Below are 16860 nucleotides of genomic sequence, written 5' to 3'. Positions count from 1 at the left end.
AAGGCTGTAATGTGGCCTGAGTTTGATCTTCATAATTCGCAAGATCAACCATAATGTCGTCTATTTCTGTTTCTGATAAATTGGTGTTGGCAAGTTCAGCCACATATGTTGCTATTTGGCATTTGATTTGCTCAAATTTACCTGCAGCTGCTTGATAATAGCTTTCCAGGTCAGCATAATCAACTTGAGATTGTTGTGACAAATCTTCACATTTCTTGATCTGTCTTGTTAAGTGGCCTTTCAGACCTGCAAGGGTTCTTTTCATTCTCCCTGCATTATCCATCCTGGCTAGTTGGTGAAGCCTTGTGGGGCTTGTATTTGGGCTGCTCATAATACTGAACAAGCACTGATGGTAGCCTAGGGTTAAATTCTGCACTCACTAGGCAATAATCCTACCTCTACTAGAGGTTAGCACTTAAAATTAATACACATTATATATATATATACAATCATACACACTAATGATTTGAGTGATAAACCAGTGTCACTGGAAGTACCTTTAGGTTAGCTCTTCTATATCACCCTAGGATGGTAGAGACACTAATTAATCACTCAAAGGTGTAATGATCATAAGTAATTTATTATATATACAACTCAACTCGAGTTGATAAAAATTACACCCAAAATAGGGTCTGGACCATTCATTAATGGTGTTAGGTTGTTCAATATAGTACAACTGACTATTGTAATAATGGGACTAGGATGAACAATAATAGTTCAACTAGTCAATGGTAATATCCTACCCTGTTGTGGGTTGGCAATTAGTAAATATTATACTGTGATCACTAGTGCAATATATATTAAATAATTCTCTATTTTGGAGAAATAATATACACAATTATTGTTAATAGCCTCTTAATTAGCCTCTATGAAACTTCTAATATTATCTAGAAGTATTAAATATTATTAGTGACCTCGCGAAATAAACTCCACAAAATTCGTAGATAATCTCTCGCGAAATGTAACACCACGAAATCCGTGAACAATCTCGCGAAGACACAGTCACTAATTTGGCTGGATTCTATATTAGCGCTGTCATTTCACGAAATAACACGCCACCAAATATCTGTGGGTGTGCATGAAACCGCTGACGAAGCTGAACTGGGCTGAGGGAGGCTCCTGAGCTCCCACGAGGCAACGCCGCTGTCTATGACTGGCTGGCTTTGTTTAAATAACACTGCACTAGTATATTTAATGAATCCACTGGTTAACTGGTTCATCCGGTACTAAGATGACCAAATGTGGGTTCATAGGACCAAATATTCCGGTTCCGAAGGACCAAATAATGTGGGAACCGACCTGTGAGATTTATATTTATTTAATTTATATGAATTTATATTTACGTTAATTTATATACTTCGATAGCAATTTGTATAATGATAAGTGGACTGTATTTCTGCAATAATCTCATAATCTCACAAATCGATCCTCTACACATTAGGGGGGGTTTATTAAATTAATATATATGCAGCCAATCAAACTAGAGTATCTACATACATTAAAGAGGTTCCTTATCTTATAGTACAGCAGGTTAGTCCACCAGGTATAACTAGGGTGTAGACACCAAATTATCCTCTTTGAGGTAGCTTCCATATCACCCAGTAACTGGTGCACAAATCTTGCATCCTCGTCTTGACCTGTCAAAAGTGCGCTAGCTGTGAAGCCAGATACCTATATATGACAAGCTATATCAGAGAAAACAGTACATGGAACATGAAGACCTGGCTTAATTACCTTTAGTTTGAGGCGATTTCGCGATCTAACCGGGTCACCCTATATCCTGACATTAATGGCCATAAATGAATGATAAACGGGTTTCGGATAGACACTTAACTTGAATGTAGACAGCGTGTTGAAAAATGGTACACCTTTGGTTTCCATAACACTACGTCCAAGTAAATTTAACAGGAGCCGAATTTGCTCCCGTGTGAGCCTCTGGTCTCAATAACAATGGCTGCCCTCCTTCCTCCCTCTGACGCCTGGCTTACTTTGTCCAGATTTCAGAAAGTGATAGAAGGGTCACATTTACTCTACTTTAATATTGATAATTAAGTTAATTTATATAAGATGTTTTTATGATGGTAAAGTCCAAAGACTAATGTATTTAAGAACAATTCCCAGCAGAATAGCTGGTGAATTATAATAGTATGTGGTGATGATATCCCGTTTTCTTTAGATGGTAATTCCACTACAAGTTACGTTTTCTATGGGTAACTTGTTGGTAATACAGCTATTATCTGTATGATTATTAAATGGTGTCGGATTTTCCGACAAGGTGCTCAGGAGAGTGATGCTGGTGCTCAGGACAGCGATGCAGGTGCTCAGGAGAGTGATGCAGGTGCTCAGGAGAGTGATGCTGCTCCTCAGGAGAGTGATGCAGGTGCTCAGGAGAGTGATGCTGATGCTCAGGAGAGTGATGCAGGTGCTCAGGAGAGTGATGCTGGTGCTCAGGAGAGTGATGCAGGTGCTCAGGATAGTGATGCAGGTGCTCAGGAGAGTGATGCAGGTGCTCAGGAGAGTGATGCTGGTGCTCAGGAGAGTGATGCAGGTGCTCAGGAGAGTGATGCTGGTGCTCAGGAGAGTGATGCAGGTGCTCAGGAGAGTGATGCAGGTGCTCAGGAGAGTAATGCTGGTGCTCAGGAGAGTGATGCTGGTGCTCAGGAGAGTGATGCAGGTGCTCAAGAGAGGGATGCAGGTGCTCAGGAGAGTGATGCAGGTGCTCAGGAGAGTGATGCTGGTGCTCAGGAGAGTGATGCAGGTGCTCAAGAGAGGGATGCAGGTGCTCAGGAGAGTGATGCAGGTGCTCAGGAGAGTGATGCTGGTGCTCAGGAGAGTGATGCATGTGCTCAGGGGAGTGATGCTGGTGCTCAGGAGAGTGATGCAGGTGCTCAAGTGAGGGATGCTGGTGCTCAGGAGGATAAAGGTGCTCAGGAGAGTGATGTAGGTGCTCAGGAGAGGGATGCTGGTGCTCAGGAGAGTGATGCAGGCGCCCAGGAGAGTGATGCAGATGTTCAGGAGAGAAAGGTGCTCAGGAGGATAAAGGTGCTCAGGGGAGTGATGCTGGTGCTCAGGAGAGTGATGCAGGTGCTCAGGGGAGTGATGCAGGTGCTCAGGGGAGTGATGCTGGTGCTCAGGAGAGTGATGCAGGTGCTCAGGGGAGTGATGCAGGTGCTCAGGGGAGTGATGCTGGTGCTCAGGAGAGTGATGCAGGTACTCAGGAGAGTGATGCAGGTGCTCAGGAGAGTAATGCTGGTGCTCAGGGGAGTGATGCTGGTGCTCAGGGGAGTGATGCTGGTGCTCAGGAGAGTGATGCTGGTGCTCAGGAGAGTGATGCTGGTGCTCAGGGGAGTGATGCTGGTGCTCAGGAGAGTGATGCAGGTGCTCAGAGGAGTGATGCAGATGCTCAGGAGAGTGATGCAGGTGCTCAGGAGAGTGATGCAGATGTTCAGGAGAGAAAGGTGCTCAGGAGAATAAAGGTGCTCAGGAGAGTGATGCTGGTGCTCAGGAGAGTGATGCTGGTGCTCAGGGGAGTGATGCTGGTGCTCAGGAGAGTGATGCAGGTGCTCAGAGGAGTGATGCAGATGCTCAGGAGAGTGATGCTGGTGCTCAGGAGAGTGATGCAGATGTTCAGGAGAGAAAGGTGCTCAGGAGAATATAGGTGCTCAGGGGAGTGATGCTGGTGCTCAGGAGAGTGATGCAGGTGCTCAGGGGATTGATGCAGGAGCTCAGGGGAGTGATGCTGGTGCTCAGGAGAGTGATGCAGGTGCTCAGGGGAGTGATGCAGGTGCTCAGGGGAGTGATGCTGGTGCTCAGGAGAGTGATGCAGGTGCTCAGGAGAGTGATGCAGGTGCTCAGGAGAGTAATGCTGGTGCTCAGGGGAGTGATGCTGGTGCTCAGGAGAGTGATGCAGGTGCTCAGAGGAGTGATGCAGATGCTCAGGAGAGTGATGCAGGTGCTCAGGAGAGTGATGCAGGTGCTCAGGGGAGTGATGCTGGTGCTCAGGAAAGTGATGCAGGTGCTCAGGAGAGTGATGCAGGTGCTCAGGAGAGTGACGCAGGTGCTCAGGAGAGTGATGCAGGTGCTCAGGGGAGTGATGAAGGTACTCAGGAGAGTGATGCTAGTGCTCAGGGGAGTGATGCTGGTGCTCAGGAGAGTGATGCTGGTGCTCAGGAGAGAGATGCAGGTGCTCAGGAGAATGATGCTGGTGCTCAGGGGAGTGATGAAGGTACTCAGGAGAGTGATGCTAGTGCTCAGGAGAGTGACGCTAGTGCTCAGGAGAGTGGTGCTGGTGCTCAGGAGAGGGATGAAGGTACTCAGGAGAGTGATGCTGGTGCTCAGGAGAGTGATGCAGGTGCTCAGGAGAGTGATGCTGGTACTCAGGAGAGAGATGCAGGTGCTCAGGAGAGTGATGCAGGTACTCAGGAGAGTGACGCTAGTGCTCAGGAGAGTGGTGCTGGTGCTCAGGAGAGGGATGCTGGTGCTCAGGAGATGGATGCTGGTGCTCAGGAGAGTGATGCTTGTGCTCAGGAGATGTAGGTGCTCAGGAGAGTGATGCTTGTGCTCAGGAGATGTAAGTGCTCAGGAGAGTGAGACAGGTGCTCAGGAGAGTGATGCTGGTGCTCAGGAGTTATGCTGGTGCTCATGGGAGTGATGCAGGTGCTCAGGGGAGTGATGCAGGTGCTCAGGAGAGTGATGCTGGTGCTCAGGAGAGTGATGATGGTGCTCAGGAGAGTGATGTAGGTGCTCAGGAGAGGGATGCTGGTGCTCAGGAGAGTGATGTAGGTGCTCAGGAGAGGGATGCTGGTGCTCAGGAGAGTGATGTAGGTGCTCAGGAGAGGGATGCTGGTGCTCAGGAGAGGGATGCTGGTGCTCAAGTGAGTGATGCTGGTGCTCAGGAGAGTGATGCAGGAGCTCAGTGGGGAGTGATGCAGGTGCTCAGGAGAGTTATGGTGGCGCTCAGGAGAGTGATTCAGGTGCTCAGGAGAGTGATGCAGGTGCTCAGGAGAGTTATGCTAGTGCTCAGGAGAGGGATGCTGGTGCTCAGGAGAGTGATGCTGGTGCTCAGGAGTTATGCTGGCGCTCAGGAGAGAGATGCAGGTGCTCAGGAGAGTGATGCTGGTGCTCAGGGGAGTGATGCAGGTGCTCAGGAGAGTTATGCTGGTGCTCAGGAGAGAGATGCAGGTGCTCAGGATGGTAAAAATGCTCAGGAAAAAAAGGTGCTCAGGAGAGTGATGTAGGTGCTCAGGAGATGTAGGTGCTCATGAGAGTGAAGCAGGTGCTCAGGAGAGTGGAGAGTGATGCAGGTGCTCAAGAGAGTGATGCAGGTGCTCAGAGGAGTGATGCTGGTGCTCAGGAGAGTGATGCAGGTGCTCAAAGGAGTGATGCAGGTGTTCAGGAGAGTGATGCTGGTGCTCAGGAGAGTGATGCAGGTGCTCAGGAGAGTGATGCAGGTGCTCAGAGGAGTGATGCAGGTGCTCAGGAGAGTGATGCAGGTGCTCAGGAGAGTGATGCAGGTGCTCAAAGGAGTGATGCAGGTGCTCAGGAGAGTGATGCTGGTGCTCAGGAGAGTGATGCAGGTGCTCAGGAGAGTGATGCAGGTGCTCAGAGGAGTGATGCTGGTGCTCAGGAGAGTGATGCAGGTGCTCAAAGGAGTGATGCAGGTGCTCAGGAGAGTGATGCTGGTGCTCAGGAGAGTGATGCTGGTGCTCAGGAGAGTGATGCAGGTGCTCTGGAGAGTGATGCAGGTGCTCAGGAGAATGTTGCAGGTGCTCAGGAGAGTGATGCTGGTGCTCAGGAGAGTGATGCAGGTGCTCAGGAGAGTGATGCAGGTGCTCAGAGGAGTGATGCTGGTGCTCAGGAGAGTGATGCTGGTGCTCAGGAGAGTGATGCAGGTGCTCAGGAGAGTGATGCTGGTGCTCAGGAGAGTGATGCAGGTGCTCAGGAGAGTGATGCTGGTGCTCAGGAGAGTGATGCTGGTGCTCAGGAGAGTGATGCAGGTGCTCAAATGAGTGATGCAGGTGCTCAGGAGAGTGATGCTGGTGCTCAGGAGAGGGATGCTGGTGCTCAGGAGAGAGATGCAGGTGCTCAGGAGAGTGATGCTGCTGCTCAGGAGAGTGTTGCAGGTGCTCAGGAGAGTGATGCTGGTGCTCAGGAGAGTGATGCAGGTGCTCAGGAGATCGAGTGATGCTGGTGCTCAGGAGTGATGCTGGTGCTCAGGAGAGTGATGCAGGTGCTCAGGAGTGAGATGCTGGTGCTCAAGAGAGTGATGCAGGTGCTCAGTAGAGGGATGCAGTTGCTCAGGAGAGGGATGCAGGTGCTCAGGAGTGGGATGCTGGTGCTCAAGACAGTGATGCAGGTGCTCAGGAGAGGGATGCAGTTGCTCAGGAGAGGGATGCAGGTGCTTAGGAGAGGTATGCAGGTGCTCAGGACAGTGATGCAGGTGCTTAGGAGAGGGGTGCAGGTGCACAGGAGAGGGATACAGTTGCTCAGGAGAGGGATGCTGTTGCTCAGGACAGTGATGCAGGTGCTCAAGAGAGTGATGCTGGTGCTCAGGAGAGTGATGCAGGTGGTCAGGAGTGAGATGCTGGTTCTCAAGAAAGGGATGCAGGTGCTCAGGAGAGGTATGCAGTTGCTCAGGAGAGGGATGCTGTTGCTCAGGAGTGGGATGCTGGTGCTCAGGAGAGGGATGCAGTTGCTCGACCAGGAGAGGGATGCTGGTGCTCAGGAGAGGGATGCTGGTGCTCAGGACAGTGATGCAGGTGCTCAAGAGAGTGATGCTGGTGCTCAGGAGAGTGATGCAGGTGCTCAGGAGAGTGATGCAGGAGCTCAGGAGAGTGTTTCAGGTGCTCAGGAGAGTGATGCTGGTGCTCAGGAGAGTGATGCTGATGCTCAGGAGAGGGATGCTGGTGCTCAGGAAAGTGATGCTGGTGCTCAGGAGAGTGATGCTGGTGCTCAGGTTAGTAATGCAGGTGCTCAGGAGAGGGATGCTGGTGCTCAGGAGAGTGATGCAGGTGCTCAGGACAGTGATGCAGGTGCTCAGGAGAGTGATGCTGGTGCTCAGGAGAGTGATGCTGGTGCTCAGGAGAGTGATGCTGGTGTTCAGGAGAGTGATGCTGGTGCTCAGGAGAGTGATGGTGGTGCTCTGGACAGTGATGCTGGTGCTCAGGATAGTGATGCTGGTGCTCAGGACAGTGATGCTGGTGCTCAGGATAGTGATGCTGGTGCTCAGGCGAGTGATGCAGGTGCTCAGGAGAGTGATGCAGGTGCTCAGGAGAGCGATGCTGGTGCTCAGGAGAGTGATGCTGGTGCTCAGGAGAGTGATGCTGGTGCTCAGGACAGTGATGCTGGTGCTCAGGAGAGTGATGCAGGTGCTCAGGAGAGTGATGCTGGTGCTCAGGTTGGTAATGCAGGTGCTCAGGAGAGTGATGCAGGTGCTCAGGAGAGTGATGCAGGTGCTCAAGAAAGTGATGCTGGTGCTCAGGACAGTGATGTTGGTGCTCAGGAGAGTGATGCTGGTGCTCAGGACAGTGATGCTGGTGCTCAGGAGAGGGATGCTGGTGCCTAGGAAAGTCATGCTGGTGCTCAGGAGAGTGATGCTGGTGCTCAGGACAGTGATGCTGGTGCTCAGGAGAGGGATGCTGGTGCCTAGGAAAGTCATGCTGGTGCTCAGGAGAGTGATGCTGGTGCTCAGGACAGTGATGCAGGTGCTCAGGAGAGTGATGCAGGTGCTCAGGAGAGTGATGCTGGTGCTCAGGAGCAGTGATGCTGGTGCTCAGGAGAGTGATGCAGGTGCTCAGGAGAGTGATGCTGGTGCTCAGGACAGCGATGCAGGTGCTCAGGAGAGTGATGCTGGTGCTCAGGAGCAGTGATGCTGGTGCTCAGGAGAGTGATGCAGGTGCTCAGGAGAGTGATGCTGGTGCTCAGGACAGCGATGCAGGTGCTCAGGAGAGTGATGCAGGTGCTCAGGAGAGTGATGCTGCTGCTCAGGAGAGTGATGCAGGTGCTCAGGAGAGTGATGCTGGTGCTCAGGAGAGTGATGCAGGTGCTCAGGAGAGTGATGCTGGTGCTCAGGAGAGTGATGCAGGTGCTCAGGATAGTGATGCAGGTGCTCAGGAGAGTGATGCAGGTGCTCAGGAGAGTGATGCTGGTGCTCAGAAGAGTGATGCAGGTGCTCAGGAGAGTGATGCTGGTGCTCAGGAGAGTGATGCAGGTGCTCAGGAGAGTGATGCAGGTGCTCAGGAGAGTAATGCTGGTGCTCAGGAGAGTGATGCTGGTGCTCAGGACAGTGATGCAGGTGCTCAGGAGAGTGATGCTGGTGCTCAGGAGAGTGATGCAGGTGCTCAGGAGAGTGATGCTGGTGCTCAGGAGAGTGATGCAGGTGCTCAGGACAGTGATGCAGGTGCTCAGGAGAGTGATGCAGGTGCTCAGGAGAGTGATGCTGGTGCTCAGGAGAGGGATGCTGGTGCTCAGGAGAGTGATGCTGGTGCTCAGGAGAGTGATGCTGGTGCTCAGAAGAGTGATGCAGGTGCTCAGGATAGTGATGTAGGTGCTCAGGAGAGTGATACAGGTGCTCAGGTTATTAATGCAGGTGCTCAGGAGAGTGATGCAGGTGCTCAGGAGAGTGATGCAGGTGCTCAGGAGAGTGATGCAGGTGCTCAGGAGAGTGATGCTGGTGCTCAGGAGAGTGATGCAGTTGCTCAGGAGTGATGCTGGTGCTCAGGAGAGTGATGCAGGTGCTCAGGAGAGTGATGCTGGTGCTCAGGAGAGTGATGCTGGTGCTCAGGAGGGTGATGCTGGTGCTCAGGATAGTGATGCAGGTGCTCAGGAGAGTGATACAGGTGCTCAGGAGAGTGAGGCAGGTGCTCAGGAGAGTGAGGCATGTGCTCAGGAGAGTGAGGCAGGTGCTCAGGAGAGTGAAGCAGGTGCTCAGGAGAGTGATGCTGGTGCTCAGGAGGGTGATGCTGGTGAAGGTCCTATTTAATGGTAGGTCCCATCCTTCTTCAGTCATTGTTGCTGGTGCCAGATGCTCCGTCCAGGAGTACATCCCCTCTCCTCGCCTCTGCAGCAGGTGCTGGAGATTTGGGCATGGTCCCACCAGGTGCACAAGGGGAGGTCTCTCTGCCCCTTGTGTGGAGCCTCTGGTCATTCTAAGACGGAGGTTACTTCTTCCCAAACACACTCTGCATGAATTGCAGTGACGCCCACCCTGCCTTCTCCCGCACATGTGTCCATTACAAATTTGAGGAAGCTATCCTCAATATGAAGCATCGTGATCATTTGTCTTTGCCCGAGGCTAGGCGCCAGATTCGTCGTCTTCCCTCTCTGGTTTGTCTTATGCTCGTGTGTTGTGTTCCAATTCTTCTCTCCCGCTTTCTCAGTTTTGCAACCGTTTCGAGACCTTGGACCCCGACACCTCTACCACCACCTCGTTTACTCCTTTGCGTTCTGGGCTAGAGGGTCCTCCTGGTTCTCCGTCTGGCGTTTCCTTCCTTCCTTCCCGGTCTTCCTCATTTCCTGTGCCCTCCTTCCCTTCTCGCTCCTCTCCTTCTTAGCCCTCCCCTCTGCCTCTTGGTCCTTCTCGCTGCCTGTCTATTCAGGCCATTGTCCATCCTCCTCCCAGCATTCGTCTTGTTGCCCATTCCCGCTCTACTCCTGTTGAAATTGTCGAGGCGGTCGCCTAGTATATTGCTAATGGTACGCCTGTCTCTCTCTGTCAGAAGCGTAAGCCTGGCTCCTCTCCTTCTCCCTCCCCAGCGAATAAGAAGGCTTCAATGTATTCCTTCCCTTCTGACTCAGACACTATCCCTGCTTCCCCTCTCTTTTCTGTGGAAGGTTCTCCTGTCCTTCCTATGGAGGTTTCCTTTGTCCTTGATCCTCTCTTGGATGTTGCCCCTTGCTCCGGTGCACTCACCTATTTCTGTCCTTCTTGCCTCCGATTCCATTGCCCGCCCCTTCTTCGTAGCCTCCTCCCGCTCCGGACTCTGTTCGCTTCTGGTCCATCCTCCTGCTTCCTTGTCTCGGTTATCTTTGGTAGCTTTACCTCTGCCCCGTCACCTGATTTCACTGATCCTGATCTTGTTCTTCCTTAGACTACTGTGTTCTACTTTGCCTTTGTTTCTCCCTTGTTATCTCTGTTTCTGTTCTCTCTTTTTTGTCTATATCTCTTCTTCAATGGAAGAACAGATATGGTTTTTATGCCAATATGTGGTTTTATGCCAACTTCTGATTGCGTAGTTTTCTTCGCTTTGTGTTTGTCTCCAGGAGCCGATGTTTGGCGCTTGTCCTGGTCGCTTCCATGGTTATTCCTTTCTTTCTGTGAGAGAGTGTCTCTCAAGATTCTCCCACAGCTGACTGGAATGGCTCATTGCAGTGCACAGTGCACCGATCTTGTGCACAAGCCTATCTCTCTTAACCCTGGATAGTGACCTGGCATGCTGGGTATCTCCAGAATGCCCACTTAACCAGGAACACTTTTATAATACGGAGGCCGCCGTATGTCCAGGCAGGAAGTAGATACAGGGAGTTAAGCACACTTGCCACCAAAGGGTCAATGAGTACATGTGCTGTTGCCCGCGTGAGAGACAGAGGGTAGACGCCAGACCGTCTGACCTCTGAGGTCAACCGGCACGATGGTGAATAACAGCTATGACGTGTTCGTGACGTGTTCATGACGTCACTCCTGCTACTGCTTATCGAACGAGCTAATATGATTGGTTCCCGCCCATTTGCTGCAATGCTATTGGTCAAATTGTAATCCCCTTGTGTTGTGTGTGCCCCAAGAGACGCCCTGAGCTTCAGGCAAAACCATTCAAGTGAGGGACACCAAACCCAGAGGACAGGTTCTGTTCTGTCTACCGGCCAATAGACTGAACCCCGTCTATTCCTCACCGTCAAGTTAACTCAGCGTCTCTACGATATACTACACACTCGCCCAGAATCATGAGTGTGAATATATTGTTCAGAAGCCTAAAGTGACAAATCTCCAGAGCGAAACAGACTGGTATCAGGTAACCCCTGGTGACAAAGATCGCTGTGAGTAACTTAGAGTGAACTAAGGCAGTGCCACCGCCTAAGTAACCTGTGTGTGACTTTTCCACAAGTGTACCTGCATGGTACCACAGCCGCCGCCAGCCGCCACTCGTCCCAAGCGTGTACCTCAGTACCTTCCTCAGTACCTACAATGTGACCTTCACATACACCACACATTTAGTTATTGTGTGTGATTATTATTGTGCATGTTATTGCCTGTCCCATTGACAGTGTCATTGTGTTTATTGCATATCATCATTACCGAGTATCCGGTTGGAACTCTTGTGATCCCTTTGCACACCGGCAGTTAGGTTGCCGTGTTAATGATTGGCTGTCAACTGTGTTAAGTTAGGTGTTTCTCCACGAGTGGATACGAGTCGATTAGCCAGACGTCAAGGGTCTCGTTAATACAACCATAGCCTTGCTGACGCCAATCTAAAGTAAATCAAGCACCCTGTGTATTAGTGGTTAAGTTAGTAAATAAACTACTGTTAAGCTTTATGCGGTGTTTCCGTTGAACCACTTCTAAATACTGCCAATATTACTCAAGCCTTCAGCTCTAGGTGTCTTCAACACCGAGTTGCCTATATTCACTAAACTATAAATGTGATGAGGACCCTAGATATCCCTTAAAGTGTTAAATCATTGAGGAGATTCCAACGATCAACGTAGACTAGGACCAGGTGAGGCTAGTCTGAGAAGAGACCCTCAAGGACTCTAACTCGACCTTGCTCCCAGGCCCTGTACGGTTGCTCTCATATTTTCTATTCTGCTAATTCCGACAGCTTCGTGAAGCGTCTGCCACATGTACATTGGCGACGTACGCATTGCAGTCATGAAAGCAAAAAAGAAAACCCCACACTTTCTTTCCCTCGAGTTCTTGCTGGTGCCCATGCCTCTACTGCTTTCTTGATCCATTTTGATATTCAATTCGTCCTCCTGCTTTTTCAGTCGCCCATTCAGTGTTCTGCAGCCCGTATCTTTGTGAGTAAGTAGCATACAGTCTACTCCATTTCTCTCTCAGAATGTCCCACTTTCTCTTCCCGATCTTAAACACCTGTTGGACTCCTTACCAGAGTCATTATCCTTTTGGGTGATATTAACTGTCGGCATACCTTCTGGGGTGATGTTCTGACAAATACTCGGGCCGTCTTCTTGAACCTTTTATCCTTTCTTCTTCTCTGTCTCTTCTGAATTCTGGTGAGCCAACTCATGTTGACACCCGCACTTGCACCCTTTCCTGTCTTGATCTTTCTCTCTGCTCGTCTTCTCTTTATTTGGACTTCACTTGGCGGGTTCTTGATGACTTACATAAATGACCATTTCCCCATCCTTGTCACATTTTCTTTTCGCCCTCCCGTCTCCTTTCCTAGGTGGCAGTTGGCCAGGGCTGACTGGAACCTCTTCATCTTGCATGCTACTCTTTCCGACCTCTTTGATCTGCCTCTTCCCCCAAGCCCTTCTCTTTCATGGCACTGTTTTTGAAGCTGCTCTCTGCTCTGTTTTATGTTCTACTCCCAGGGGCACGCAGAAGTGCATTTCCTGGTGAAATGCAGGCTGTGCTTGGACTGTCCGCTGTAAACATACAGCTTGGTAGAATCACCCTCGCCGTTGGATGCCCGTTTCTTTTTTTGTTTTGGAGGGCAAATGCGGTGGTCTTGTACGGCTAAATGTGAGGGTTGGAGATCTTTCGTTTCCACCATTACATCTGACACGCCTCTACCTCTGATCTGGAAGAAAATTGGCAAGATAGTGGGTAAGTTTGTTCCAGATGTCTCGCCAGTCCTTCACCTCCGTGGTTCTATTGTGGCAGATCCGGTGTTGGCAAATCCGCCCGAACTGGGTTCTCATTTTTCCTCTGTTAGCTCCGGCTCTCATCTTCCTCCTCCTTTCCTTACTCATAAGCCCCTTCTTGAATCTTCTCCCTTAGATTTTTGCACTTCTCTTCGGCTTCCCTATAACGATCCTGTCTTTCAGAACTCCAAATCCAAACTCCAAATCTCTGGCCCTAGAGAGTCGCTCTCTAAAAGTTTTCACATATTGTCCCACGTCCACCTTAGGCCTATCCACGGTGAGCTGCTCCTTCAGCGCGCCCACTGGGCTCCTCACAGAGTGTCCGTACACCAGTTGAAATGGGGTGAATCCGAGTGATTCTACTAGCGCATCCCTGATGGCAAACAACACAGATGGTAATGCCTCGTCCCAACTACTCCCTTTCTTCTGCGCAGTATATCCTCAACAAGCTCTTTAGCGTTCCATGGAAATGCTCCAACGCTCCCTGCGACTGAGGGTGATACGGTGACGAGCGCACTTGCTCTACCCTCCATCCTTTCACAGTTTCCCTAAACAACTTCGACTGGAAGACACTCCCCTGGTCCGTCTGGATAACCTTGGGCATTCCTACCCACGCAATGTAGTTCTGTAGTCTATCCAGAACGGCTCTCGACGTCACTCTTCTCAGGGGGATTGCTTCGGGGAAACGGGTGGCCGTGCACATTATGGTCAATAAGTACTCGTGGCCTTTTCTGGTCCTTGGCAATGGACCTACACAGTCTATCAAGACTCTCTCAAAGGGCTCGCCAAATGCCGGTATGGGCTTTAAGGGTGCCTTTGGTATAGCTGGAGCCGGCTTACCTGCACGTTGGCACGCCAAACATGTCCTACAATATTTCTTTACCTCCTTCCACACGTTCGGCCAGTAGAAGTGCTCCTGCACCTTATTTAAGGTCTTCTTCACCCCCAAGTGCCCTGCCATATCTACGGAGTGGGCTAGTTCTAACACGGCCGCCCTAAACTCCTTCGGCACTAATACTTGGTGCTTCTCCAACCATACCTTATCTGCGCCGGCTTTGTCCGGTCGCCACTTCCTCATTAGTACGCCGTCGTCCAAGTAGTAATACATGGGGGACTCCGGGCATGAGTTTCCCCCTTTTGCCTCCCTGATTAGATCTATAAACTCCTCTTTCTGAGCCCTAATCAGGTCCGCTCGGTTCACGCTGAACCTTTCAGGTAGGGTCATCTTCATTTCCTGTCTCCTCGAATCCTCATTCTTCTGAGCTGGATCTTCATCGAACAGCCCAGACATGTCCATGTTGACCTCCTCCCTTGGTGGAGTCGATACTGCCATATCGTCTCCAATGTCTTCCTCGGCGGCTACGTCCGACTCTGTCACTACACAGGCCGGGTATACGATGACTTGACTGTCCTCTGCCTCATCTTCAAGGATGCTGGCTAGATCTATCTTGTCCGGCGTTCCACTTTACCGCGTTCCTTCTAGTTCACCTCCGGCACAGCTTTTACTATCAGCTCTGGCAACACCTTGGACTCACACAAGTCGTTCCCCAGGATCACTTGGACTCCCGGAACAGGTATGTTGGGGCACACTCCCAACATCACCTCCGCCGACAAATAATCTGACTTCAACTTGACAGAACACACGGGCATGTCACTCTTAGACAACAACCCATGAACCTTTATCCTCCTACTGCCAGCTAACAGTCTATCATTTCCTATTAGGCCTCTCAGAATCAAGCTCTGATTGGCTCCAGTATCCCTGAGGATACTAACCTCCACCTCGGGTTGACCTTCTATGCCGACCCAACCTTTACTAATGAACGGCCTATACCGCTCGTTCATCAAATCTACCTTCTGTGGTTTGTGTTGTTGTACATCAACGTACTTCCTCCGGGATCACACGTGGTCAGGGTCACGACTCTCCTGCCCTGCCGACAATCTCGCATCATGTGACCCGATCTGTTGCACTTGTAGCATCTCATTTGGGAGAAATCTCTCCTATACGCCCCCGAGTGGCTCTGACTCTGCCCACTCGTATTGGAGTTCCTCGGGCCAGATGTACTACTCATACTCTGTGGAGCTTCATTGGACTCTTGTCTCCTCTGCACATTTTTATTTTCCTGCTTACCTCCAGCAGGTGGACTCGGCAACTTTCCTTCCTGGGGCTTAAAACTAGCTGGTCTGCTTGTCTACCCCCCAAAACTTCTTCCTCTCCAGACTCCACTGGGTCTGCTATTGCTGCGTCTCGCCTCGCTTCTCACTCTGTTCTCCCTTAAGCTCTTGCACGCTTCAGTAATCATATCCGCCCTATCTGCGGCATCTTTCACCTCCTTTATCCCTGCTTCTTGGATCTTGAACTTTGTTTCGGGATGCATCATCTCCAAGAACTTCTCCATGACCATCAGTTGCTTCAGGTCAGCGTAAGATCCAACTCCAGCAGCCTCAATCCACTTCTGGAATCGTCTTTCCAGATCTCTTGCTGTCTCAGCAAACGTACACATTCCAACTTTGATCATCTCTCTGAAGCGCTTCCTATACGCTTCTGGGGTTAACTGAAACGAGCGCAATATGCTGTTCTTTACTGTGGCTTAATCCTGGCACTCTTCCAGTGACAATTGGGTGTATGCCTCCCTGGCTGCACCGGTCAATCTTAACTGGACCAGCTGGGCCCATTCCTCCTGTGGCCACTCCTTGATGCTGGCTACCTTTTCAAAGTGCTCGAAAAAGCTCTCTGCCTCTTCGGGAACAAACAAGGGAATGTCCTTCTCCCTAACCCTAACATCTTGTGAGTGTGATACCTGGGTGGTGCTCTCTGGCAACCCATGTTCGATCCTTTGCTCAGCCAAGGTTCTGTTCGCTTCTATCTGCATTTGTTTTGTTCTCCCTTTTTCTTTTTCGACTTGGGCTTTTTCTTTCTCCTGTTCCAACTCCAGTTCTCTTACTCTGGTTTTCTCTTTTTCTTTCTCCACCTCTAGTCTTGCTTTCTCTTTTTCTTTCACTTGTTCCAACTCCAGTTCCCTCATACTGGCTTTCTCTTTTTCTACTTCCCTTTTCATCTGGAGTTCTAACTTCATCCTTTCCAGCTGGAACTGTCTCTCCTTGTCCTCTCGTTGTTGCTGCATCTGGAGCTCTAACTGGAATCTCTCCAAGCTCCTCTTTCGGCTACTCCTGCTACTGCGGCTGCTCTTGCTGCTCCTACTCGATCCCTGGGATCTCACTTCATCCTGCCCATCATCCTCCTTTCCACTTTCAGCTCCTTTCTGGGCTCCTTGCTCTGCCGCTTCACTTTTGGCTCTAAACTGCGTCAGGATCTCATCCTTCATCCCAGCTACTTTAGATGCTTTCAACCTAATGCCACATTTTTCTGCTATTTGTTTTAATTGATCCCTCGTGCAACCTTCCAAGTCCTCAGGCTTGCCTGACTCCACAAACACTTGCACCTTATCCATCTTGTCCTGTGAGTCTTCCCAAGAGAGAGAATATACACCTGCGGTCACACAGTGTATCTATTTCAGAAAGGGTGTACAAATCCACTCTTGGACAGGGTGTGGGTGTGTCAGTTCACTCTCCCGGACATAGGCCCCCAATTTATTATAGTGTGGGTTGGTTTTGTTGTCGTCGTTGATCCTTCTCTACGGACAACCCAACCCACAACTCGGTAAAGTGCTTATACTTCACTAGGAGATCACACTAGGCACTTCTGGCTCTTGGAGAGGGGCTCAACGTCACACATTTAGGGGATGCGGCTCCAACACTTAGCCTCGTTGTCACGTGCACACACCCGCTCGAGCCACTGTGACTCCCCACTCTCTCCTTAGGTGATATGATCTCCTCAATCCCCCTTTGACTTATTAGTATTACCTTCTACCCTGTCCACAGCAGTGGTTCTTGGTTCTTTCTCTCTCTCTCTCTTCTTCTGTACTATTTCATGGGAAGCCTCACTAGGACAAGGGCAAACACCAGCAAATTGGAATACATTTACTGGACAGAGCACATACACAATACATACACACATATAATAATAATGAATCCTATACT

The 16860-nt window shown here is 50.3% G+C and overlaps 2 protein-coding genes across 2 annotated transcripts in view; both read left to right on the top strand.

The window, feature by feature from the left end:
• Positions 1 to 4536, top strand: part of LOC138366289 (golgin subfamily A member 6-like protein 2) — a 31213-nt gene extending 26677 nt beyond the window's left edge. Inside the window, exons 4-5 of the mRNA XM_069327316.1 lie at positions 3632 to 3952; positions 4037 to 4536. Coding sequence (XP_069183417.1) covers positions 3632 to 3952; positions 4037 to 4536 — 821 coding nt within the window. The remainder of the gene's footprint in view (positions 1 to 3631; positions 3953 to 4036) is intronic.
• Positions 4537 to 5030: 494 nt separating this feature from the next.
• Positions 5031 to 7564, top strand: LOC138366288 (golgin subfamily A member 6-like protein 2). The gene is made up of 3 exons (XM_069327315.1): positions 5031 to 5193; positions 6759 to 6955; positions 7334 to 7564. The coding sequence occupies exons 1-3, from the start codon at positions 5031 to 5033 to the stop codon at positions 7562 to 7564; spliced, it is 591 nt and encodes a 196-aa protein (XP_069183416.1).
• The last annotated feature ends 9296 nt before the right edge of the window (positions 7565 to 16860 follow it).

Source organism: Procambarus clarkii, chromosome 19 (assembly GCF_040958095.1).
Source record: "Procambarus clarkii isolate CNS0578487 chromosome 19, FALCON_Pclarkii_2.0, whole genome shotgun sequence".
Lineage (NCBI taxonomy): Eukaryota > Metazoa > Arthropoda > Malacostraca > Decapoda > Cambaridae > Procambarus > Procambarus clarkii.
This window is presented reverse-complemented; position numbering and strand designations above follow the sequence as displayed.